This window comes from Phoca vitulina, unplaced genomic scaffold, assembly GCF_004348235.1.
Source record: "Phoca vitulina isolate PV1807 unplaced genomic scaffold, GSC_HSeal_1.0 scaffold30, whole genome shotgun sequence".
In the NCBI taxonomy this organism is placed as follows: Eukaryota; Metazoa; Chordata; class Mammalia; order Carnivora; family Phocidae; genus Phoca; species Phoca vitulina.
The window spans coordinates 17656863-17682250 of NW_022589733.1; the positions used below are offsets into that span (position 1 = coordinate 17656863).

A 25388-nucleotide genomic window follows, 5' to 3' on the forward strand; every position below is an offset into this window, starting at 1 on the left:
TCCTAGGGGCCTGTGGAATAAACGAATTGAACCAATGAAGGAGATGTATGGACCCTTGCCCAGAACCTTCTCAGAAACTGTCCCAGGCCTCGCCACAGGCTGCTTTCAGGCTCTGGAGACCGGCAGACTTACATACCAGTCCCTACTCAGCCACTTCTACCTGTGTGACCTCAACTTCTTCGATTCCCCGTCTGCCATTGCCAAACGGAGATAGATACTCCTTCCCCAAACACCGTAGGGCAAGTGCCAGCAGTCACCTGTGTCTGGTGTCGGTGGCGGGCAGACAGGCACAGCCCCAGCCATCAGCAAACATACACACATTCCCACACAAATACAAAGCCTCTCCTTCTAGGCAGGGAGGGCTCCGGGAGGGGTTCCCGCCAAGACCATGTCAGCCAGTGCTGAGCACGGGAGACTCTGGCCCGGCCCCTCCCAGAGGAGACAACAGTGAGGCCCTCGCTCCGAAGCCCAGCCCCAGACACTGGCCTCCTCCTTTCCCAGCCAGGGAGTCTCAGAAATCTTCCACAGCTACCCCACCTCAGCAACTTTCCAGCCCCTCGGGAGGAGGCAGGATGGAGACACCAGCCCAGAAGTCAGACCCAGTGTTTTTGTTTGGCCATGAGATCTGGGGCAGGCCGTGGTCCCTCAGACAGACTCAGTTTTCCTTACATACAGTGGGGTGGCTGAACCCTTAATCAGCTGGGCAATGCCAGGCCCCAGTGCAAGAGAAAGATCTGGGAGGGGCTTTTGTCTCCTCCTGCTGCTTGGCTCTCCAATCAGGCCATGACCCACACCTGCCCCTCTGGTCCATCTGGCTAGATCGGAGCCCAAATATTAGGACAGTCAAGGCCGCACACTAGGGTAGGGCAGTGAGGCCCCATCCCTCCACCTCAGGAACCCTTCCTGCTCTTACAGCCCCCTATCGGGAGGAAACACAAAGTCAACAGCCCTGATCTATCAGGAAATAGTCTTTATTACAAAAATTTGCATGTAAACAAATAACCACTGCACTGAACAGCCTCCCTCCAGAGCATGCACACCCCAAGTGTGGAGAAAGCTAGAGTCCTGTCCCCACACACAGGCCTGCCCCACGGGCTGGGCTCGGGCCGCTGCTGGGGACACGCCCTGGCCTGTAGATGCATCGCCGAGGGCCCAGCCCTTGATGGCCACTGGGAGCTGCCCGGGCAGCACTGTCTATCTGTCCATGACCATGAGGTGGGGTGTGCCGTGAGGCACCCAGGGCAGGTGGCTGGGCCAGCCCACCAATCTGCCCATTTGTATGCACAACGCAGTATGTGCCTGTGGAGTCTAGAGCACAGAGAGATCGTGGCAGGACTTGGACTTGGCACGAAAGGCCATCTTGCGGCTGTTGCGTGCTACGATGCGGCCCAAGAAACGCTTTGCCTTCTTGCCAAGACTCTCTCGCCGCCGGGTACCCGCTTGTCGACGTGCGTTGGCCTCTTTGCTGTCCCTGCGCAGGCGTATCTGGCGCACAACACCCTCGAACAAGGCCTGGACATTGTGGTGCAACGCCGCAGAGGTCTCAATAAACTTGCAGTCGAAGACCACGGCACAGGCCCGGCCCTCTGGTGGGGACAGGCACATGGCAGTGAAATAAAGGGGGGGGGAGGAGCCCACTCAGACTCTAGCCACCCCATAGCAGCTACCACTCAGGAATCTGGGGACCAGGGGAGGAGCCCTGGGGGTCCCCAGAAACACCGACCCCAGCTCCTGTACAGAGGATCCAAGGCATTGCTGGGTCACCCAACTGGCAGAATGTGCCCACCTTTAAGGAGCTCACAAAGGCTTACAAGAGGAAACTCATTTATTGAAATAATTGGAAGCCTGATATTTAAATGGAAATGCTGAAGCAGTCAACACAAGAGAAGGAGAGCTTTGTTGGGCACCTTAGTATTTCATGGTTTGATGTTATAATGAATAACCAGTGAAATTGGGAGGAGGATGTCACCGAGTCACTGCTAGGTTCCTCTGAAGGACTCCGTTCTGGGGGCCACAGAGGAGAATGCTGAGCCGAAGAGGAGCAGATCCTCCCCAGGGTCAAGCCCACGCCGAGACCGGCCCCGGCCCTGAATCCACACTCTGACCTCCTAGCCCAGTTCCCTGCACTCTCCTCACTCCTCATCTGTCAGGCCAGGGCCAAAGGGTACAGGAGAGGAGGGTCCTGAGGTGGCCCAGCTCAGTGCCCAGCAGCTTCTTCCTCCCCAGAGCATCTGGTCCTGCCCCCAGGCCTCTCAGCCCGCTGCAAGTCCCGTGGGAGGGCAGCAGCTTTCCCCCCTCTCCCCCTCAAGTTTTCTTTCTGAACATTTTTAGCCACTTATGATCCCCAGGGACTTGAGCTGAGCCAAGACTGAATGGACCACAGCCCAGCCAGGATGTCCCTCCCTTTCCGACCCACTCCCTGCTCACCATCCAAGGAGACCTCTCGAGAGCGCACCAGGTCGCTCTTGTTGCCCACTAGGATAATGGGCACGTCGTCCATCTGCCGTGCCCGCCGCAGCTGGACCCGCAGCTCTGAGGCTTTCTCGAAGCTTCCCTTATCTGTCACTGAGTACACGATGACGTACGCATCCCCCATAGCCATGCAGTGACCAGGTAGCCAGCGGCTGCTATCCTGGGGAACACATACACATGCATATCTACCAACAGTTCTCATGCCCGGGCTACGAGGCTGCCCCTCTAAGCAGGCCCCTATCCCCAGATCACCCCTCCCACCCTGGCCTGGGTCTCAGCCTGCAGCCTACCTGCTCCCAAATGTCATAGACCATGAGTGATGCCTCTTCTCCATCCACCACGATGGACCGATCATATGTGTGCCCTAGGCAGGAGACTAGTAGTCAGGTGATCTGCTGGCTGCCAAAAGCCACCCTCCCACACCATGTGCCAGGTTTCCTGTTTTGGCCACACCCTCCATCTCCACCCTAGAGCCCCCCTAACCTTTCCCTCCACTGATGGCCGCTATGTGACAAAAGAAATGACAGGGCCGAGAAGCGGGCCGTACAGGGCGTGGTGTGTGTGACCCTCACCTAGACACCGCTTCCCCAAGCTGACAATGTCCTGGGTTGCCACTCCTGCGTTCCCCGCCCTCCTGTTGCGTGGGCCCCAGGGTAGCTCTGACCACAGTAGCCTGAGTTAGAATAGTGACTGTCACATTCTTTGGGAGCCTTGGTCACCTAGGGCTCTTCTCCTAGAAACTCCCTCTGGCTGTGTTCCTGCCAGCCCTGGCAGGGAGGGATGTCCTATCCCCATCCTACAGGTATGGCCTGGGCCTTCTACTCTGGGCATTTCTTCCCCTACCAAGGGCTGGAGATCCCTTCTCCCTTAGTTTCCCCATCTGTGAAATGGGTAGGTAGAGGCATGATTCTGAAAGTGCCTTCAGAATCCCATGGTATGTGCCGCTTTTAATCCAGGTCCCCAGCCCTGTAGCCCTCAGTCCTGCCCTGGCATCTCCCCTCCCTTGAACAGTCACAGCCCCTCACCTGCGGCCTCTGCTTCAGGCCCATCCTCGACACCACCGAAGATGCGCGCCAGAGCGCTCTTGCCCACACCAGGCGCCCCCAGCAGCAGCACCTTGTAAACGCTGTCGTCTGAGTCGCTGCCCCCTGAGCTGAGCGACTCGGAGGAGCCCTCGGGCCAGTCGAGCGTCGCACCCTGGGCCCCGGTCCCGGCCCCGGCCGCTGCCAGAGCTCCCGGAGTCAGCGCCGCCTGCAGGTCGCGCTCGTCCACCGGCATGCTTCGGCGGTGCAGCGGGGGCGCCGGGCCCCACGGTGTGCTGCCCCGACGGCGCTCGCGCTCCCGGGCCCCGCCGCGGCTCCCGCCCGCTCCGCTGCCGCCGCCATTCAGAGTCATGGCGCCCGACGCCGTCTGGGGAACGGGAGTGGGGACGGCAGGGTCACCGCCGTGCAGACCGTGTGGGAGGCTGGACCCCCGGGCGCGCCTGCCCGACGCCGGGGTCAGGCCCGACGCTCGGGCCGAGGACCTGCCGCAGTCCCCTCCCGGCCGTGGAGGTCCTGGCGCCCAGACTCGTGAGCCACCCTCCCGACTCGTCCATCCGCACCCCGGACGGACGGTGCGACCACCCGCACCCCGCGCCGCCAGGACACTCACCCAACCGCACACGGACACGGTCCGAAGTAGGTTCCAGGCCCGGATACAGTCCACTCGCAGACCCTGGCTCGGCCACCCGACGCTGCCGCAGCCGCCGCCTCCTCAGTCCGCTCTGGGTCCCGGCTCCAGAGCTGCCTATTTAAGCGCCTGCCCGCCCCCGCCCCCACCCCCGCGCTCGCCCACGTCCCCGCTGCTGCGGGGGCTGACGTGTCGGTCCGCCTCCCCCTCGGGGGAATCCCCCGCCCCCCTCCCAGGACCTCGCACCCACCCACCGAGACCCCGCCCCACCCGACTGGGCAGACAAAGCCCGGGTCTGAGCGCGTGCGGTGGGAGGCAGGGAAGGAGGGACCAGGAGAGGGGGGACTAGGTTGAATGGTGTGGGGGAGGGGTTTGGAGTTGGGGGTACCATCCTGGGTGGGGTCAAGGCGGAAAGCCGGACTAGCCAACTGTGCCAGCTCCTCTCTGGGGAAGAATTAGTTCTGGCCCTTTAACAGTGAATTCTCCCTTTGCTCTCCCCCAGCCCTGGCCTGTTGCCCAAGCAAGCCGAGGGATACAGGCTGGACAGACTTCACCCTTCTCTGTTCAGGACACCCACTCCCCACAGGCCCATATATGAGCTAGAACTGAAGGGTCCTAAATCTGGGCTTCTGGCCTTGGTGCCAAGTCCTCCCTATTCCCCTCCCTGCCCTGGGGAGTTGAAGGTTCTACCCGATGAGGCTGTCCTTCAGGGTGAGGGTTAGTGTCACCATGGGAGCCTCTGGGGACATATGGAGAGCTTTCTGGGGGAGGGGGTGAAGGAAGGGAGGTGTTCTGGCAGTGTATTGCAGGTAGGGGTGCATGCTTGGTTTTGGGGGAGGGAATATAGGCCCCGAGAAGGGAGAGGATGAACTCAGCACCGCCTCACCTCCCAGCACCCTCCAGACAGCTGCCAGCAACTCTGCTAAAAATACCTGGTCCTGGCCCTTCCTGGCCCTCCCTGGCCCTTCTGCTCCTGGCCTTTCCGCTCCCGATCATTCTGCTCCTGGGCTGGAGGTTGCTCAAAGCTGGGGAAATCCTGGCAGACAGGTGTCAGATGGCAGCAAGAGTGGCTAGGGGTGGGACTGGAACAGAGTCAGGGCCGGATCCAGCTGCTGTAAGAGTCTTCAACGTCTCTCTCCTTCCCTCTAGCCCCCGATGGGCCTGTAGTTCAGGGCATATGCAGTGCCTGGAAGTTCAGACTCCCATCTAGGAGGGGCATAGGTGTAGAGTACAGTTTGGGTCAGGGCTGGGGCTGGTGGATGGGATGAGCCACCATTTGGTGCCCCCACTGCCCAGAGCTCACCCACTCCTTAGAACTAGGGTGGATGCCAAGGCAAGAGGGGAGGAGATATAATGGGGGAGCTTGGTTTCTAGACCTGTCTCTGCCTCCAGGCTCCTGGGTCTTGCCTCCTCTCCCAGCCTCAGGGTGCCTAGCTATAAAATGACCTGTTCCCTCCTTTGTTCATGTCTAAGATGTGTGAGGATTGGGGGCAGGCAGGCTATGAGGTACTTTGTGACAGGGATCTGCTATCAGACTCTGACGTTTGATTGTGATGAGTGTGGCGAGGGTGGGGGCGCCCATTCAGGGCGCAGGTGACATCACCAATGGAGATCCTGGTGGGCTGTTGTAGGTTGCCATGGAGACCTGGGTGGGGTTGTCTGGCGCTCTATCAGTTTCCTTGGCAACAGCTGAGAGGGCCTTGGAGTGAGGAGGGCCTGGCTAGGTAAGTATGAGGGGGTTCATGCAGGACCCTCTGGTCTTGAGGTCCTCAAAGTAGGCAGCAGCTAGACTGAGGGGTGTCCTGGCCGCTTGTGTCCTTCCCATGGCCCCGGGGTCTTGGGGGCCTGGGCAACCCGAGACTGGCTCCAGCTTACTGGATGAGATCCAGTGGCCAAGAGGGAGTTGTGGGTGGAGCCTCCTGCCAGGACACGCGTCTCAAGAGCCAGCAAACCACTTCCCATCAGGAATCCTGGCCCCGGGCTGTTTGTGAGCCCTCCTACCCACCTCAGATATGATCTTACCCGTGAAAATAACCCCCGAATGTCCAGCAGAAGGTAGGTATGTGGTGGAGCTGTGACCCTTCCCAGCAGGAGCCATGCAAGAAATTAGGGCTGGGTTTCCCCTCCAGTAATCTGAACTCTTGACTTCAGCAGTGTTTCTTCATTGCCAAGTGAACTGCATCCACATTGGGCCAGTCAGGCCCCAGGCATTCCCCAACAGGCCAGATGCACTCACCACAAGTGGGGTATGGCCAGGGGCCCCAGGAGCCAAGACCAGGACATGACCTTGAGACATCCTCACTCCCACTACTGGTCCTCCCAGCTCTTGGGGTGAGCTTGGTTACCCAGAAGGAGCAAACTGAGTCTGGAACACACCTAGGACAGCCCAGCCTTCAAATCCCAGCTCTGCCACTTGCTAGCTGTTTCACCTCTGCCCATTTATCTTGGGTAAGCCTCAGTTTCCTCATGTGTAGAACAGGGATAATGTCTGTATGGGAGTTGTTGTAAGATATAAAAAACATGAAATGCAGAGGTAAAATGGTTGCCACAGCCCTGGCATATAGTCATATCTCAGTAAGAACACTTTTACCATCCCTGTTTGGACGGGACAGGTTGAGTGAATCTGTGGCCCCTTCCTGCTTCTTCTTTCCTGCTTCTGTTCCATTCTCTCCAAAACAGTGGTCTGCCCAGGAGAGGGGCATTGCAGATACCCTTCCCCTCCCCTCCATACCCACCTTCCCTCTTGCAGGTAGGGGTGCACCTTCCCTCTGTGGGACCCCACACCTTTCCCTCTCACTCCAGTAGCAAAAGGTTGCAAAGGGAACTTGGCTGGGTTTCAGTATCCCCAGCTCTCCTCACACAACAGCCCCTATGCCCCAGTTCCTTTGTTCTAAGGCTCATTTCATTCAAGGGCACCTGGCTGGCTCAGTCAGTAAAGCATGCGACTCTTGATCTTGGAGTCTTGAGTTTGAGCCCCACACTGGGCGTGGAGCCTACTTAACAAACAAAGTAAAAAATAAAAATAAATAAATACGGCTCAATTCATTCATTCATCTCACTGACCTGTACTTAGTACCTACTGTGTGTCAGGCCCTTGTGCTGTGGGCATGATAATAAGCACAAACTGACATAGCTGGGCATGTTCATACATGTAATCTAATCCCTGGGCCAATCTCTCCAGCTATGATTTGTTGTTCCAGTTTTGTAGACATGGTAACCAAAGCCTGAGAAGTCACAGGCCAGAAATAGCAGAGCCAGACACACCTGACAGAGGGCTTCAGAGACCTCAAACCTCACCCCGATCTCATACCCATGTACAAACAGCTGGAGTTCCAGAAAGTTCCCTGGGCACTAGCCCAGGATTCACAGATGGTGTCCCTGCAGGCAGCCAGAGGCCACGCACAGATGAGTCAAGACTGACAAGGGGACTATCTGATATGCCAGCTGTGACAGGAGCAGCTTGATGTCCCTTGCCCACCATGGCCTGGCTGCCAGGAGGGCTAGCTGAATGACTCAGTGACACCTACGTCCCCCATGACCTCCCACCCCCAGCTGAACACAGACACCACAGACACCTTACACAGACTGGGGTTGGCAGGGCGGAGGTACACACATGGTGAGGCCCACAGCTGGATACAGGTGGTTGGGAATGCTCCTTGGGCCCAAGGGGCTCTGGTTGGTCACCTTGCCTTTCTGGAAAGGTTGGAGAGGGGGTACAGTGCCTGGAAGATCACCTGAAATGGGTGCAGATCCATTTTAAATCTCCACAGAGAAGTCCCAAGTGATCGTCACAGCTATGCCCACGTTACACATGAAGAAACTGGGGAATGTGGGCTGATGACTTCATCTCTCTAAGCGTGGGCAGCCAGATCTTGGTCACTAGGTGGCAAAGCCCCTCCTTCCTGGAATTGGGGGCTGGCGGCTGTGGGGGGACAGTGGGGGCGTAGGCCCTCCCATCCAGGCAACAGCGCCCCCTGCCAGCTGAGGAGTACGTGCCAAACTGCTCAGGTTCCTCTTTACTCCCTGGCTGGAGGTCTTGGGGAGGGAGTTATTTATTTCAGAAGCCCATTTCCTCATCTGTGAAATAGGGATAATAAAGGGTAGCAACCGCAACGCAGGGCTGGGTGGAGGATTGACCTTCAGCTAGTGCCCACTCTCAGGACAGGCTCAATGTTGTCAGCAACCCTCAACAGATCTGCAAAGAGCCTCTGGAAGTCTCTGCCCACAATCACACCTGAGCCTTCGCAGGGAAGAAGTGGCCAGGGCAAGGCTTCTTAATATTCCTATTTATCCTCAGAGAAAGAAACTGAGGCCGGGAATCATGGCATTATAGTTTCTAACTGGCTGATCCCAGATCCAAACCCCATGGTCCATGCTGGTGACCGACTGTGCTCTGGGCACAGGGTTGGGGGAGGCAGAGGGCCCAGACCTCAGCACCTGAAGTGACACACATCTTTGGGGATGCTGGTGAAGAGGGCACTTCGGGGTCCTTTGAACAGAGAAATTGGCTGTCACTGCCCTGACCAGGGGACCAGACCGGGCATCACCAACAGTGAGACAAGCAGGCATTGCACAGCTACTGGTGGATGCTAAAGGATACATACGGAATTCTTGGGCCAGGTTCTCATTAATAAACTCAAACCTGAACTCAATCAACTTCTAGTTTATAGAAGCGTAGCAGACAAAGAAGCACGGATTGCAGGACTTCAGGACAACTCATCTGAGTTGAATTTCAAAAAAGTCAATGTCAAAAAAGATCAAAAGATGAGGAGTGGGGTGACAGTTCTAGAAGAGGCTAAAGAGAGATACCAATACAATACATAAAGTATCACTGGAGCCTGATTTTTTTTTTAAGTAGGCTCCACACCGGCCATGGAGCCCAATGCAGGGCTCGAGCTTGAGACCCTGAGCTGAGATCAAGAGTCAAATGCTTTTTTTTTTTTTTTTAGGTTTTATTTATTTGACAGAGACACAGCGAGAGAGGGAACCCAAGCAGGGGGAGTGGGAGAGGGAGAAGCAGGCTTCCCGCCGAGCAGGGAGCGGGGCTCGATCCCAGGACCCTGGGATCATGACCTGAGCCAAAGGCAGACGCTTAACGACTGAGCCACCCAGGCGCCCCAAGAGTCAAATGCTTAACTGACTAAGACACCCAGGTGCCCCAAAGCCTGATTTAAAGAAAAAAAAAAACTATGAATGATATTTTGGGGAAATTTATAAACGATTGGATATTAGATGATGTTAGAGAATTTTTCATTTTTTGGCCAGGTAAGGGTACTATGGTTATACAGGTTTACTCTTAGGAGACCAGGATGAAGTCCTTAGGAAGTGAAGGCTCATGTGTCTACAGTTTACTCTCAAATACATTTATATTATACATACACACATAAATCAGGCCAGTGTTGCAACATGTTAACAACTGTTGAATATAGATGATGGATATACAAGTGTGTTCACTACTCTCAATTTTTTTGTATACTTGCAACTTTTCCTGATGAAACCATTGGAAGAAATTTTAAAAATGCACTGTATCTCATCATCCCAGCCTGTACAGGAACTTGCACTCACGATTACCATCTCCTCCCAAACCCGGGATGACCCAAGATGAAAGATTCTGAGACACACTGGGAAATGAATATAAATTAAGGGTTTATTACAAAATGCAAAATGTTAGTTTCTCATTGTCAGTGATTCAAGAAAACAAGGCCATGAGCCCTGCGTGTGACTGGGGGCAAGAAGCCAGGCTCAGGAGCGGGCTGACAGGCACTGGTTCACAACCTCCAGCAGGTGGGTGTTCTCTAGGGCGGCTGCTACCCGTTCCTTATCTGCAAGCTGCTTGTTCACTGGATGGGAAAGTAATGGAGAAGGATCAAAGCCAGGCTCTGGCCAGCCTGCCAACCAGCCCCACTTCTAACCCTTGTATATATACATACACACTTGCACCAACCTCCTGTCACCTCCTTCCCAGGACCCCAAGCCTCGACCAAGCTACCCAAACCACCTGCTGCCCCCTGTACTATTAAGTCTGACACACCCTGGTCCTGTGTACTTAGAGGGAGAGGGCAGGATTGGAAGAACATGGTAAGCATAGGACACTTAAGCCAGCTTCACTCTAGGCTGCCACCTCCACTGAGGACTCACCCACCCAGCCCTCCTCCTTCCATCTTGCCCTACAAACCACCATGGCAAGGGGGAAGCCTCAGGGCCAATGCCTCAACATCAGCCCACACTTACCTGCATGCTCCGAGGCATGGGTCCCCGGTGTAATGTGCACATCCATCTGGGAGGGAGATAGGTGGGGTGTGAGGACTTATCACCTATCTACCCCCTCGTCCCCTTCCCCCCACTCATCACCTTCCACTGATCCTCCTAATCGTGACTGTGGACTCTGGACCTTCCATTATGCCCCAAACCCACCCACAGCCACTCCATCTCTACCCAAAGAACTGGCTGCTACTGTTGACTTAAAGGCCTGCCTCTGCCCCATCCATGCTCCAAATCTATCTAAAGCTTCCTACTCCCCTTCCTGCCACACTCACTACTTTTCTGCACTTTCCAGTGCAGGCCTTTATATTTGTTGTCCCATTCAATTGGAAAGGCTCCTCCCAGTTTCATCACCACTACGTGGGATCCTTGCAGGCCTCACTCTGATGTCCACATTCATGCTCTCCATGTCTTCCTCAGAAGCAGAAGCTCACCCCTGTCCTACCCCTGGGGCTCAGTTCCAATTTACCTTAAAACGCTGGGGAAGGGATCGAAGAAGCTTGACTTTGATGGATAGGCCAATAAGGGTGGCCATGCTGCAGTGTGGAATGGTGGGTGTGAAGGCCACGGCCACCGTGCTCTCAGGATCGCTCACCTGGTTGAAGAATGAGATCTCAGAAGAAGGCACTCCCTTCCTCTTAGTATGTTGCTTCAGGCAAATCGTCTAACCTCTAGGGGCCTGTTTCCTTATCCACGAAATGGGCACAGCAATCCCCCCCCTTCCGAGGATCCCCTGACGAGTCCGTCAGAACTGACAGGAGCTGACAGAACGCCAGTCTCTTGGTGCAGATGAGCTTTTCCGACTCTTCCGAACCATCTGCCCCCCACGGACGCTGGCAGTGACTCACCTGAACCCGGACTTGCTCTACTACGTTCAATTCTTCCAGTGTCAGTGGATGCTCCGGGTCATTAATGGAGCGAATCAGATGTGGCAAGTGAAGGAAAAGGGACTCTGTGCCTTAGCCCACTCAGAACCCTCGGCCGGGAATGCCCGGCCCTGATACAGCGCCACTCACTGCTGGACATCATCACTTCAGCCCCCTCCCAGGCCCCCGCGAACCCGCCCGCGCGCGGCAGCGGTGGATATCGAAGATCTCGCGCGCGTCGATGCTGTCTGGAACCTGCTCGTCCTCCTCGCCCGCAGTCACCGGTCGCTCCCCAGAGCGCTCGTAGATGAGGGGGTTAGCGTTCTCCAGGAGGCCGCTCCCCACCCCGCCGCCGCCGCCGCCGCCCACCATCCCGAAACCGCGCCGGCCGCTGTAGGCGCGCACTTCCGCTCCCGCAGGAGCACTTCCGGGGAACGGGCAGGGGGCGTGGCGTGGCGTGGCGACGGGGTCGCTTGTGGGACATGCTGCACCGCCCTACTCGACCTGGGTTTTGAGGGGGAGCGGTGGCCTCGGTGCCGTCTGTACGTTAACCCGGAAAAATGCAGACCACCCCGGCGAATACACAGAGAAGGCACTCGAGCGGCACGGGGCCGTTGGAGCCCGTAAGTTAGGTGCTGGACGGCGGAGGCCACGGCTGGCTCTCGGGGACACTAAAGACCGGCCAGGCGTATCTTCGGGCACCACTTCCTCCAGGAAGTCGGCCCTCAGGCTGGGCAGGTCCCCGCGTACCAAGCGTCCTCTGTCCTGGCACCGTTTACAGCTTTTCGGAGTCACCCGGTGACGTACCTGCCTCGCCCGTTCCACCTGGGCCCCAGAGTGCCCTGCCGAGTCCCTAGCACACGGACCCGCAAGCGCTCCTTAAATGTTTGTCAAATAGATAAATGACCGACCTTTGCGGGAGGTGGGGAGAGGGGAAGCCATAGGATTGGGTTGCGGTTGTCCTTAAGATAATGCCACAGTCATGGGTGCATTTCAAAAGGCAGGCTGTGGCTGAATAGGGAGGAGGCCCGCGGAGACCCTCAGATTAAGGAAAATAGGGCATGAGGGACCTTGAGGTGGACCCAGAAACTGAGTCCTGAAAGCAAGGAAGAGCTCTCAGGATGGGCAGTCCCACCTCCCTGCCCTTGCTCATACGGTTCCCTTCACCCTGAACAAAGGTCGTTCCCATTTCTACATCTGGGGGAATCCCGATCGTGCACCTCCTCACGGAAGCTCTCCCGGGTTTCGCAATCACAGCTTATTGCTCCCGCTCTCCCGCCCCGAACACCCTTATCAGGCCTGTGACCATGAGGACAGTGAACACAGTGACTCCAGTTTTGAGGAGAGGGTTGTTGGTATTGTGGAGGGGCTGCAGAAGCCTCGCCGCCCCTTCTGAGGAAGCCCAAGGGGATCTGGGAAGAGGGGAAGTGGCCATGCAGTGCCCGCCTGTCACTGGTTTTTGCCTGTTCAGTCCGACCCCCGCCCCCGCGCTTTCCCTGCCCAGCTAGCCCCGCCTACTCCTAGACCAGTCCAAACTCCAGACCTGGTTGAGACACTCTCTGAACCGCCGCTGGATGGGCACCAGGGCAGTCTTTGGGTGAAAACAGCAGTGTGCTGCGAATAGACCATGCTGCTGGACCGACTTCGCGTGCGGCTGAACGCCGTGGTCTGTGGGCTCCTGCTTTTCCTCGTCCTGGGCCAGGGTGAGGCTCTTTCCAGGGGCGGCAAGGACTGGGATGGAATTTGCCAGATTCTGCAGAGGCAGGACCTGAAGCTGCAGGAGGGAAGGCCCCAGGGAGGTGGATGAGGGTGGAGAACCACAGTATGGGGAAACTTGCACCAGACCCAATGCTTCGAAACCCCTGGCTGGGCCCCCTGAGGTGCAGAGAGAGTCGTGGCTGACCGAGGTCACACAGTACGGAGGGGCAAGCGAGGCCAGGAGCTCTGAGGGGCACCTGGCGAGGCAGGCGGGAGTGGGGGTCATGATTCAGGACGTTTCCTTCTTAGTGTTTGTGGTAGAGCTAGCGCTGCCTGGGAAAAATAATAATTATCTTCCTGCCACGGTTTGGCTCTGAGTGTTGCGCCCTTGGCCAGAGGGGCGTCCCAGCACCTGCCAAGTGCCCCTCCAAAGGGGCCCAAGTCAAGATTACTGGCTCTTGACGAATCTGACTGCGCAAGCCCACACCCCTGCATCCTAAAGCCTGTCTGTTGGAGAGATCGTCATATCCTTCTATTCACTTCATGCATCCATCTGGGGTGAGGTCACCTTTTGTTCTCTAGAGCAAAGGTGATTGCACTTTGGGCCAACTTCCATTTCTCCTGGCTGTTACCAGTAGCGTAGGCTATTCTGGCACCATGCGTGGGGCCTCCGCAGCTCCTTTGCCCCCTCTTAACTGTGTGATCCTCTCACCCCAAATGGCCCTACCTGTGAGACCCAGCTATCCTCCCCCTTCCCAGTCCGATCTGCCCTGGAGGCATCAACATTAATCCGTTTCGCATGGCCCACCCCAAGAGGCTTCCGCCCTTCCCAGCTGCTCACTAGGCTCTCAGAGGTCACCGAGAGCCTCCAGCAGGACAATTTGCTAGGCCTTGCTGATACCTCCCTTTAAAAAATGTTAATGTTTCAGATTGGGCCTACATTCAAAAAGAAAAAATGGACAAGCCGTAAGAGGGCACAGGTGATAATGTCTGACCCTCTCCTGTCCCATCCCATCCTGGCTCCTTCACAGGGACTATTAGGATCCCCAGGGCCTTCTACACACTGCTCAGGATTTTACTCCTGAGGATGCACACAGGATGCACACATCCTTGGTTTTCACCTAAATGATCACAAACTCCCTCCTTTTCTGGCACACAGCTTTTTCACTTCCTGACACAGGGGGTGACCTCCCCACAGCTGTACATGCTAGAGCTTCCTCATACCGTTTCCTGCAAGGGTTTCTCTTCAAAGAGGAAGCATCCTTCATGTAACTGGCCTCTGATCAGGGACATTTCAACAGGTTGTGTCCTTTGCCATAACAACCTTCAGGCATTGGAGGCCAGTGGCCACAGTGAATTACATGGACAGATGTCCCACCTGTGTAGGCAGCATGTTACTGGGGGGAGGGCGGGGGGCTTTGACTTGAGAAGACATTGCTTAGTTGCCCTCGGTGGAACCTGTGAGTGGCTGCTGACCCCGGCCTTATCCACACGCTCTGGCATCAAGCATGTGCATCAGTGTTGATCCAGTAGGTGATCTGAGCAGGGAATAGGCAGGCGAGCTGGGAAGGGAAAGGTGGGTCTGGCAGGGGAGTGGGACTGGACAGGCAAAAACCAGTGACAGGCAGGCACTGCATGGCCACTTCCCCTCTGCCCAGACCCCCTTGGGCTTCCTCAGAAGGGGCGGCGAGGCTTCTGCAGCCCCTCCACAATACCAACAACCTCTCCTCAAAACTGGAGTCACTGTGTTCACTGTCCTCATGGTCACAGGCCTGATAAGGGTGTTCGGGGCTGGAGAGCGGGAGCAATAAGCTGTGATTGGGGAACCTGGGAGAGCTTTCATGAGGAGGTGCACGATCAGGATTCCCCCAGATGTAGAAATGGGAACGACCTTTGTTCAGGGTGAAGGGAACCCTATGAGCAAGGGCAGGGAGGTGGGACTGCCCATCCTGAGAGCCCTTCCTTGCTTTCAGGACTCAGTTTCTGGGTCCACCTCAAGGTCCCTCGTGCCCTGTTTTCTCTGATCTGTAGGTAGTATAGATCCCTGAGGCTGTTTTTTGGCTTTGTTTTTTACTTTTTATTATGAACCAGGCTCAGTTTGGCCAAATTCTGCAGAAGCAGAACCTGAACCTGTGGAAGGAAAGCTCCAGGCAGGCAGGAGCTGGTGGAGATGACACCAGGGGAACTGGGAGCCTGACTGCTTACCTCCCTGCACCCCGAGGGGTAGAGAGGGTCGGCGCTGCCCGCAGCCACACAGCACCAAAGGGTTTCTGGTCTGTGGTAGAACACTGTAACACACCCACTGAATCCATGACGTACCTTCAATGATTATCAAGACCTGAGCAACCTGGTATTGTCTAGACTACCACCTCTCCCTTGCACCATTATTTGAAGCAAATCCCAGACATTATATCATCTGTAGATATTTCTATGTCCTATTAAGAGAAAAGGAATATATAGAATATAACAATATCATGATTTCTTAATGCAATCAAGTATCTAGCCAAATGTTCTTATTTCATATTATCTCATAGATAATACTAACAGGGTTTTTTTTTTTAAATCAGGATTCAAATAAGGTCCATACTTTGAAAATTGGTAGATGTGTTGGTTATAACAGCTTTGCGATATAATCCACATAACATACCGTTCACCTGTTTAAAGTATACAATTCAATGGTTTTTAGTATATTCAAAAGTTCAGCACATCGATTCCTCCTTCTCCCCACCTTGAGCCCTAGGCAACCACCAATCTGCTTTGTCTCTATGGATATGCCAGTTCTGGGCATTTCATATAAATGAAATCATCCCATATGTGATCCTTTGTGACGGACTTCTTTCATTGAGCATAAGGTTTTTAAGGTTCATCCATGTCGACATGTTCAGTACTTTTTTCTCTGTATGCTGAATGATGTTCCATTGTACAGATGGGATACATTTTATCAGTTGATGGACATTTGGATTGTTTCCACTTTTTGGCTATTATAAATAATCCTGCTATGAGCATTCACGTGCAGGTTTTTGCGTGGATATATGTTTTCAGTTCTCTTGGGCTTATACCTAGAAGTAGAATTGCTGGGTTGTATGATAACTCTATGTTTAACTTTTTGAAAAACTGCCAGATTGCTTTCCAAAACACCTGCACCACTTTACCTTCTCACCAGCAAGGTGTGAAGGTTCCAGTTTTTCTACATCCTTACCAATGTGTGTTATTATCAGCATTTTTTATGTGAATCTCTTTGAATCTTCAGTCTTCCTCTGCCTCTCTTTTATTTTCCTTGTAATTTTGTTTTTATATCGAAGAAACCAGTTTAGTTGTTCTGGAGAGGATCCCAGAGTTTGGGCTTTGCTGATTACATCCATATGGTGTCTTTTAACTGTTTCCCTGCCCCCAGTACGTCTGTACACTTGTGTTCATTTATTTGTATTCTAGAGGCTTGATCAGATTTCAGTTTCAGGTTCTGCTTTGTTATGTTTTGGGACAAGACTATTTCATGTGGGGCTATGGACTTCCATCAGAAAACATACATCATCTGACTTTTTGTGACAAAGTAAGTTGTTAACATCACAGTCAGATTTCAGCGAGCCTTTCTCTTAGCATGAGTGAAGTGAACATTTCTTCCTTGGCGTATGAGTCATTTTTTTGTATTCCTTACTCTGAACGTATTCCCTCACCATTTCATATTCATTCACCAAATATGCACAACTGGCACACTTCTTTTTCATTTGTAGAAATTCTTTGTGTGTTAAGAATCTCACCTGGGCTCCTTGTGTTAGGCGACCCTCAGTCGCTTCCTCCCCCTCGATCCCCATAGTAGGGCGGGCGGTACTTCTTACCGTCTAGTTACAGTGGTACCTCATTTTCGTAGCTCTCCTTACCATATCATCACTCTTGGTTTGAAAGATGCTTTCTTTATGTCATTTATTGCCACTTAGAGCATGAGATCCCTAGGGACAGGAGCCTTGCGTGTCCTATTCCCACAGTTCTCCTACCGCCTCATGTGATCCACACAGTCAGCAGAAAGGATACTCTCACCCCTTCAAGCTTATGTGACCATTTATTTGAAGCTCCCAGGGCTCAACGATGGTGCTGGGTCCCAGGAAGCCTCACTGAGTGTGGTGGAAAAGGCTGGGGCCAGACCCAGCAAAGAGAGTTGGGGGAGTGGGCGGGAGTGGGGTGGGGTGCTGTGGACACACAGGGTTAAAGGCAGGAAATTTGTAAAGCAGGTGTTTGTAGATCAGAGTCCCTTCAGCTGGGGACCGGAAGCAGCCGGCAGCATCAATAGCCTGGGAGGGCAGCTGATGGGTAGACTCAACCCTGATGTCCATTTCTCTGCTCACAGGCCAGGACTCTGCCAGCCCCATCCGGACCACACACACCGGGCAGGTGCGGGGGAGCCTCGTCCATGTGAAAGATACTGATGTGGGAGTCCACACCTTCCTGGGAATTCCCTTTGCCAAGCCGCCTCTAGGGCCCCTGCGATTTGCACCCCCCGAGCCTCCTGAACCTTGGAGTGGAGTAAAGGATGGGACCTCCCACCCAGCCGTGTAAGCAGGGAGTCCAAGGAACTCCAGTGGAGGGTGGAGGGTACTCCAAGTTCTAGGCCAGGCTGCAGTTGTCATTTCATCTAAACCCCCACGGCCAGTCTCCCCTCAGTTTAGTGGATCCCCACATGCATTTTTCCCATGAGCATGCAGACACTTGGAAGGGTAAAGTAACTTGCCCAGGCTCCGGGCTTGACACTTAAAGCAGAGATACACATCTGCCTCACTTCTAGCCATGTCAGGTGTTCTCTGCCCCCAGGGAAGGCTTGGGTTGGCTCCATGAACCCCGTAATAGCCCTTGACTCCAGCAGCAGGTACTATAGATCCCTGAGGAGTGGAGGACCCCCTCTGTGCGCAGTTACTGGGCCAGTGACAGGGCCAGCTGCCATGGGCCAAAGGGCATGTGTATGTTCTTGCAACTGGAAACTCTGTGGGAGAGATGAGGTTCCCTGAGAGCCTGAGAGCCTGACTGGAGCTGAGGGCTGTCCCACTGCCCTTCTCATGAGAAGTTAATATCCATTCGGGCAGCCCACAGATGTGAGCTACTCCCCTGTTCCACGCCTGTCCGGGTACAGGAATACAGTGCTGAATGTCAACACTTGCAACTCACGGCTCTCACAGAAACCCCCAAGAGTCAAGATTTCCTAGCCTCAGGAGGGTTGGTATCCAAGGCCTTCATAACCTTGAGGCCTCCCTGGAAGATGGGGCTCCCTCCCAGCTTCCCCAGGGCCTGCGGCCTGTGACTTGGTGCAGAGGGGCTTTAGGGAAGGACCATGTGTCAGCAAGGTCTCAGGGGAAGTGGGACTGAAGGTGGCAGGGAACAAATCTGGGCGCAGGATCTGGTTTTGACCATGGTACGGCCCCACTAGGTGTCTGCAGAACATCACTATCATGAATGCAGTGGCTTTGAAACTGCTGAATAAGACCCTGCCTGTCACCTCCATGTCCGAGGACTGCCTGTACCTTAGCGTCTATACACCTGCCTACGCCCGGGAAGGTTCCAGTCTGCCGGTGAGTGCCAGGCCCCACCGGCTGCGGTGTGGGAGCACATTTCTTCTGCAAGAAGATTAGAAGGGACGGGATCAGCCGGGGCCCCTCTGCAGTGTGGACCCTATTAAGAAGCCTCTCACTGTTGGGTCCAAGAGAGTGTTCTTATCCAGCATGAGTGGCTGACCCTCGGGCATGGGGTCATAGAACCCTGGCTGCTCCCGGAGGTCAGAAGCTGTGGCCCTGGGATGGACCCAAGACTCACCCAACCAACTCATGCCCAGGAGACCCACTCAGGTGCTGTATCTGTTGGACCAACGAGAATGGAGAAACTTTTAATTAACGTGCATGTGCGATGACACCCCTTTTCTTTTCACCTGAGAGAGAGTTCCAGGAGAAATGGAGCCAGGCCTTGGTACATAGGGTGGGACCCAAAGTATGAGAAGCCCAGTTTTCCTGATAGAAATTGGGTCACCTTCAGCCCAGGTCATGAAGACACCACCCTCTCCTGCCTGAGCTCTGTCTATGTGGTTAGGCACACAGAGCCAAAGTGGTGGAGAGGCGGGCGCCTGGGGGGCTCAGTCGTTGGGCGTCTGCCTTCGGCTCAGGTCACGATCCCAGAGTCCTGGAATCGAGCCCCGCATCGGGCTCCCTGCTCCGCGGGAAGCCTGCTTCTCCCTCCCGCACTCCCCCTGCTTGTGTGCCCTCTCTCGCTGTGTCTCTCTCTGTCAAATAAATGACTAAAATCTTTAATAAAAAAAAAAAGTGGTGGAGAGTCCAGGTAGCAGCCCCAGTGGGGTTTGGGCTGGGTGGGAGCCACATGGTGTCTGTGCCTCAATTTCCCCAGGTGTTGGTGTGGATCCACGGTGGTGGGCTTGTGACCGGCATGGCTTCCATGTATGATGGCTCAGTGCTGGCGGCCTTTGAGGATGTGGTGGTAGTCACTATCCAGTACCGCCTGGGTGTGCTGGGCTTCTTCAGGTGAGACCGGGGCTAGGCAGGGCAATGCCGGCTGAGTGAAGCCAGGACAGCCCCATCATCCCTGTCCTTGCCACCTCTCAGCACTGGAGACAAGCATGCACCTGGAAATTGGGGCTACCTGGATCAAGTGGCTGCGCTACGCTGGGTCCAGCAAAATATTGCCTATTTTGGAGGAGACCCTGGCCTTGTCACCATTTTTGGCCAGTCCGCGGGTGGCACAAGCGTGTCCTCCCATGTCGTGTCCCCCATGTCCCAAGGACTCTTCCATCGTGCCATCATGGAGAGCGGTGTGGCCCTGTTGCCTGGCCTCATTGTCAGCTCAGCCAGTGCGGTCTCCACGGTGAGTACCCCGAACTGTGGGAAGCCAGACTGCTGCCTCGTCTCTTAGCTCTCAGCCTCCAGTACTCCGTTAAATGGGGATAACAAGGGGCCCCGGCATGGGCACGACTGTCTAGGCAGGTGGGCCCGCCCCTCTGGCCGAGACCTCCGAGTCCACACCTAATACCTTGAGATTTGGGGCGTACCTGCCCCCGGCTGGGACGTTGGGCAAATCCTCTCCCGTGTTCGGAAGGATGAGGCGGCCCCTGCCTGGTCTCTTTACAGATGGTGGCCAACCTGTCTGCCTGTGGCCAGGTCGACTCAGAGGCCCTCGTGGGCTGCCTGCGGGGCAAAACTGAAGAGGAGTTTCTGGCCATCAGCCAGGTTGGGCTGAACGGACGTGTGTATGCAAGAAGGGGACCAGCAGGGGTGGGGAGCCTGTGCTTTACATTCTCTGGGCAACTTGTTGCATCTCCACACCTTGGTGTCCTCACAGCCCTGGGTGGAAAGTTGAGGCCAGGCCAGGCTAAGCCAATGGCAGGACCTCTTGGGGGAGGGGGTGTGAGCATCCTGGATGTGCTGGGAGCGGGGGAATGGGACTCAGAGCGCATCAGGAAATGTCTGGGACCTCACTCTGTGGCCCTCTCAGCCCTTCATGATCACCCCTGGCGTAGTGGATGGGACCTTCCTGCCCAGGCACCCCCGGGAGCTTCTGGCCTCCGCTGACTTTCAACCTGTCCCCAGCATCATTGGTGTCAACAACGACGAGTACGGCTGGCTCATCCCCTCGGTGAGGCCCAGCCCCAAGCTCCCAGGTGCCGGGGGCCCACAGGGGTGGTGGGGCCAGGGCTCAGGGCATCAGAGCTCTAGGCCCAGCCTACCCTCAACTGGAGATTCCCCCACTGCCCAGACCATGAAAATCCCTGACACCCGGAAGGAAATGGACAGAGAGACGGTGAAGTCTATCCTGCAGCAAGTGTCGCCAACATTGGTGAGGCTTCTGGGGTCCTGCCCCGATGGAGGGGGGCTCCTCTCCTGTCCAGAGGCAAGGGAACACCCAGCCCCAAGATATCTCGTCCATGCAGTATCTCCCACGAGCAAAGGCTGGGGTCACCGCAGAGCTCAGCCCCTTCCTCCCGTTCCCTATACCTCCCCAGAATCCATCTCCGCAGACCTGACCCTGCTGCCTCCCTGCTGCTGCCAGCCTGCCTAACCTGCCTACTTCTGATCCCCCTGGGGTAGATGTTGCCTCCTGAGTCTGTTGACCTGTGGATGGAGGAGTACATGGGGGACAGTGGGGACCCACAGACCCTCCGAGCCCAGTTCTCTGAGATGATGGGGGACTGCATCTTCGTGATCCCTACACTCCAAGTAGCCAATTTTCAGCGTGAGTAAATCTATAAGGCCAGAGCAGTGAGGGGGCAGCTCAGAGCTATAGGTCCCTGGTGAGGTCTATTGGTGTCCAGGTCCCAACCCGTGTCTATGTATTGGGTCCTTAGGTGCCAAGCACTTGATGTCCCTCATCTCAGTAAATCCTCAAAGCTAGTCTAAGAGACGGACATTTTCCCCATTTTACAGATGAGGACCTTCAGTGACTTGCCCAAAACCACACAGCTAGGAAGTTCTGAGGTCATGATTTGAACTCAGGTCCTTCCCCCTGCTCTTGCTCCAGCCAGGGGCTCCCTCACCCAGTTGTTCAGATTCCAACCAGCTTTGGACCTAGCTATCTTGTCACCACGGGTGATGCAGGAGAGCCCCAGGTAAGGGACCGCCATGTCATGGCCTGTCCACCCCACCCCCTAGGCTTACATGCCCCGGTCTACTTCTACGAGTTCCAGCATCGGCCCAGCTTCCTCAAGGACGTCAGGCCGCCCCATGTGAGGGCAGACCATGGTGATGAGTTACTCTTTGTCTTCGGAACCCTCTCTTGGAGAGGCTACAGTGAGTGTTCCTGGGAGGGGTCCCTCAGAGACTCCTCGTTCCCAGAATGGGGGACGGGGCCTTGCCTGGGTCCCTCCGTGAGGGTGACAGATGAGCAAACCAAGGCTCAGAGAGAGGATGGGACCAGGTGCCCAAGATCTTACAGCTAGAGAGGCTGAGCTAGAATTGGAGTCCAAGACTCTTCAGAATGGGACCTGTGCTCCCCCCACCCCCCCCACCCCAACCATGGATGCCTGGCATGCGTGCAGAGGAGGGTGTTTCGCAGGCATATTTGTTTCTTAAGTCACTTTCCGGTGTCAGGAGGAAGGAGAGAGCCTTCTCGGTCAGGAATGAGCCTTGTTGGGGCGAGGAGAGGGCCTGGCGCCCCACGGCTGGGGCGGGGAGTGGGCAGAGAGCCAGGCCAGGGAGGGCAGAAGAGGGCCCAAGGGAAAGTTGCACGTGGGCTGGCGAGTGTGGTGGGGGCTGACCCGTGTGCTGAACTGGGGTTGGCCTTCACCTGGACCCTTTTCCTCTTGCCCTCTGTAGTTGAAGTCACGGAGGAAGAAAAGCTGTTGAGCAGGAAGATGATGAAATACTGGGCTAACTTTGCTCGAAATGGGTGAGATGTCACACCCCACCCCAACCTCCAGGGCTGGGGGGCTTGAACCCATTCACGGGCCCCCCTTTTCTGTTGGGACCTCATTAGCGTACATGTATCCTTAATTGCATGGTGGCTCCTTCCCCAGCTCCAGGTCCCACACAGACAGGGAGGGGCCTTGTGGGTGCTGGGCGCTCCGTCCATCTCCAGGTGACCTGGAAGAGGGGGACAGTGCTATGTTACCCACAGAGCCTCCCTCTGACGGGAAGGGAAGAAACAGTCCAGGTTGCCCTGCCTCCTGGTGACACTCTAGTGGGAGGTAGTTTCTTTCCTAAATCTAGAAGCATCCGCCTGTCATTCCCCAAGGCCACCTGGCCTGTTTGGCACCTCGCCCGACCCCAGTTGGGGTGCCAGGTCTGGGCTCAGCAGGGCTCCGAGTGACTCTCCCCCTGCCCTGCTGGGTGGGCATGTCTACAGGGACCCCAACGGCGAGGGGCTGCCCCACTGGCCCGTGTTCGACCAGGAAGAGCAGTACCTGCAGCTGAACACGCAGCCTGCAGTGGGCCGGGCCCTGAAGGCCCACAGGCTTCAGTTCTGGACGAAGACCCTACCCCAGAAGACACGGGAGCTAATGGAGGCGGAGGGGAAGCACACAGAGCTGTAGCCTCCTGTGTCTGGGGCTGAAGGGCCGGGGAGGGGGGGCTCGAGTGCAGGTGGGGGTCTGCCGGGTATACCCACACACATGCACTGAGGAGCCGGGAGCTTTTCCTTCCTTCCCTTAGCCATTCATTCGTTCTGCCAGCCAGCCAGCCAGCCAGCCAGCCAGCATTTACTAAGAACCTACCGCATCTTGTTAGTTGCCAAGCCTCCATAGGTCCTCTCATGTTAGACGCACTCAGTGAATCCCCCCATTGGCAAACCCCAGTGGAAATTCACACTGCACTGAGCCTCAGGCCCCGTCCCCTCTTCCTCCCCTCTCCCCCACCCCCACCCTCCCTCTCCTCGCCCTTCGAAGGAGGGTGCTTTGGGAAGTCTTACCCACACCCGGCTCTCAGCAAGCCCCACGTGCTCCCGTATTTGTACAGAGCCAGTAGAAAATCTGGATGCCAGGAACCCAGGAGCTCCGAGATCTTGGCCACCGAGGCCACCAACTACTGAGAATGTAGAAGTCCCCGTCCCCACCCATTGTCCCCTAGACAAAATGTCATCTACCACTGACATTTAAACACCCACCCACTTACCTGTGTCACACAAGGTGACCGACTCCATTTTTTGTAAGAAGACTGAGCTTGTCCATGGGCCCCTGGAGCCTGGGCGAGCTGTTCAGTGGCCAGGAGAGCCAGATGGGTCCCTCAGCCACCCACCCCCTGAAGTCTCCCTTTATTTTCAGTGGTTCTGTGACACGGCTGGGGGTGGGGGAGGGCAAACTTTACACAATTGCTGCACATCAATACAGATGTTTATCTGTGAGATGTTCCCTGGAAGTAGGATTGGGAGACCAGAAAGTCCAGGAGAAGAGACTCTTTTCTCCTTGGTTCCAAAGGTCTCTCCATCCAAGGAGATCTCCTCTTTCCTTTTGGAATTCTCCTTGTCAACCATCCCCCCACCCTCTGCTGACCTTCCCCCAACTCACCGTGGGCATCCACATGATCAGTTCTCCTGCTTACCCCATCGCCCCCCCTCAACTCCTCCCCCCCCCTCCTCCTCCCCCCCCCCCCCCCCGCAAAGGAAACCCTCTCTTACACCGTATTTGATCTCAGCGTGCAGAGATACCAAACTGTGTTCACAGCCTGTTTGCTCTATCAAAGCACTTTCTCTCTAAGAGGCTGTATCCTTCTCACAGACCTAGGAGTCCTGCTATGCCCCTGCCTCTGACCAACTTGCCCTCTCCAGGCACTAGATTTTCCAGGAGGAAAGCCCCCTTCCTTCCCTCCACGGCCTAACCACAGAGCCTCCGGAAGTGGGGTCTGAAGGATGGGGACTGGCCACCAGATGGCAGACAAGGGTAACCTTAAGCCTGGGCCGTCTTGAACTAGGGAGAGGGGAGAGGCTTTCCTTTTAGGGGACACTGACTGGTGCATAATGCTTCTCCTGCATCCTGAAAGCATTTATTGAGCACCCACTGCATGCATGCCTCTGTATGTTTTTCAGTCCTGCAGATGCACAATATACTTTCCAAAAGTGGGTTCCCAGTATTAGTTTTTTAGTCATCTTATTTTTTAAACAGTTTTATTGTGGAATAATTTACATACAATTAAATTCCTTTAGGTGTACAGTTTCACAAAGTTGGCTAAATATATGAGACATACAACCACCATCACATCAAATTTTAGAATGTTTCTCTTTTTTTAAGATTTTATTTATTTGTCAGAGTGAGCACAAGCAGGGGGAGCGTCAGGCAGAGGGAGAAGCAGGCTTCCCGCCAAACAAGGAGCCCGATGCAGGACTCCATCCCAGGACCCTGGGATCATGACCTGAGCCGAAGGCAGACGCTCAACTGACTGAGTCATCCAGGCATCCCTCAAGTTTTAGAATGTTTCTAAACTCCAAAGAGTTCCTTTGTGCCCCGACCCTGGTCCCACACAGCCACCAAACTGCTTTCTATTGCTATAGTTTGCCTTTTCTAGAATGTCATAGAAATGGAATCATTATTACTGGTTTCTGTCATTTAACATAATGTTTCTGAGATTCAACCAGTGGTTTCCTTTTGTTGCAAAGTAGTATGTCATATATGGTATGCTACATTTTTTTCCATTCACCAATTAATGCACGTTTGAGTGATTTCTATTTTTTGGCTTTATTAAAGTTGCTGTGAACATTTTCAGACAGGTCTTTGTGTGGACATATGTTTTCATTTCTTTTTTAAAAAAGATTTTATTTCTTTGAGAGAGAGAGCACACGAGCAGGGGGGAGGGGCAGGGGGAGACGGAGAAGCAGGCTCCCCACTGAGCAAGGAGCCCGAGATGCAATGCGATGCGGGGGCTCGACCCCAGGACCCCAGAATCATGACCTGAGTGGAAGGCAGATGCTTAAGCGACTGAGCCACCCACGCGCCCAGTGTTTTCACTTCTT

General features: G+C 55.2%; 3 protein-coding genes across 4 annotated transcripts; 1 reads left to right on the plus strand and 2 right to left on the minus strand.

Moving 5' to 3' along the window:
* Positions 1-957: 957 nt before the first annotated feature.
* RRAD (RRAD, Ras related glycolysis inhibitor and calcium channel regulator) lies at positions 958-4255 on the minus strand. 2 transcript variants are annotated; one of them, XM_032424346.1, is made up of 5 exons: positions 4126-4255; positions 3498-3882; positions 2763-2836; positions 2428-2632; positions 958-1586 (listed from the first exon to the last, which is right to left on the minus strand). In XM_032424346.1, the coding sequence occupies exons 2-5, from the start codon at positions 3865-3867 to the stop codon at positions 1309-1311; spliced, it is 927 nt and encodes a 308-aa protein (XP_032280237.1). In that variant the 5' UTR covers positions 3868-3882; positions 4126-4255; the 3' UTR covers positions 958-1308. The 2 variants fall into 2 exon arrangements, with proteins under 2 accessions (XP_032280237.1, XP_032280238.1); XM_032424347.1 differs by lacking the exon at positions 4126-4255 and having other exon boundaries at positions 3498-3932.
* A 5048-nt stretch (positions 4256-9303) lies between these two features.
* On the minus strand, positions 9304-11689 carry CIAO2B (cytosolic iron-sulfur assembly component 2B). The gene is made up of 5 exons (XM_032424083.1): positions 11492-11689; positions 11253-11332; positions 10874-10999; positions 10375-10420; positions 9304-9983 (listed from the first exon to the last, which is right to left on the minus strand). Exons 1-5 carry the CDS (start codon positions 11640-11642, stop codon positions 9886-9888), a joined length of 501 nt encoding a protein of 166 aa, XP_032279974.1. The 5' UTR covers positions 11643-11689; the 3' UTR covers positions 9304-9885.
* Positions 11690-12579: 890 nt separating this feature from the next.
* On the plus strand, positions 12580-24716 carry LOC116644485 (cocaine esterase-like). Its single transcript, XM_032424080.1, has 12 exons — positions 12580-12973; positions 17311-17515; positions 18382-18523; positions 19347-19480; positions 19562-19820; positions 20084-20182; positions 20448-20588; positions 20709-20789; positions 21041-21185; positions 21602-21739; positions 22265-22337; positions 22794-24716. Exons 1-12 carry the CDS (start codon positions 12898-12900, stop codon positions 22978-22980), a joined length of 1680 nt encoding a protein of 559 aa, XP_032279971.1. The 5' UTR covers positions 12580-12897; the 3' UTR covers positions 22981-24716.
* The last annotated feature ends 672 nt before the right edge of the window (positions 24717-25388 follow it).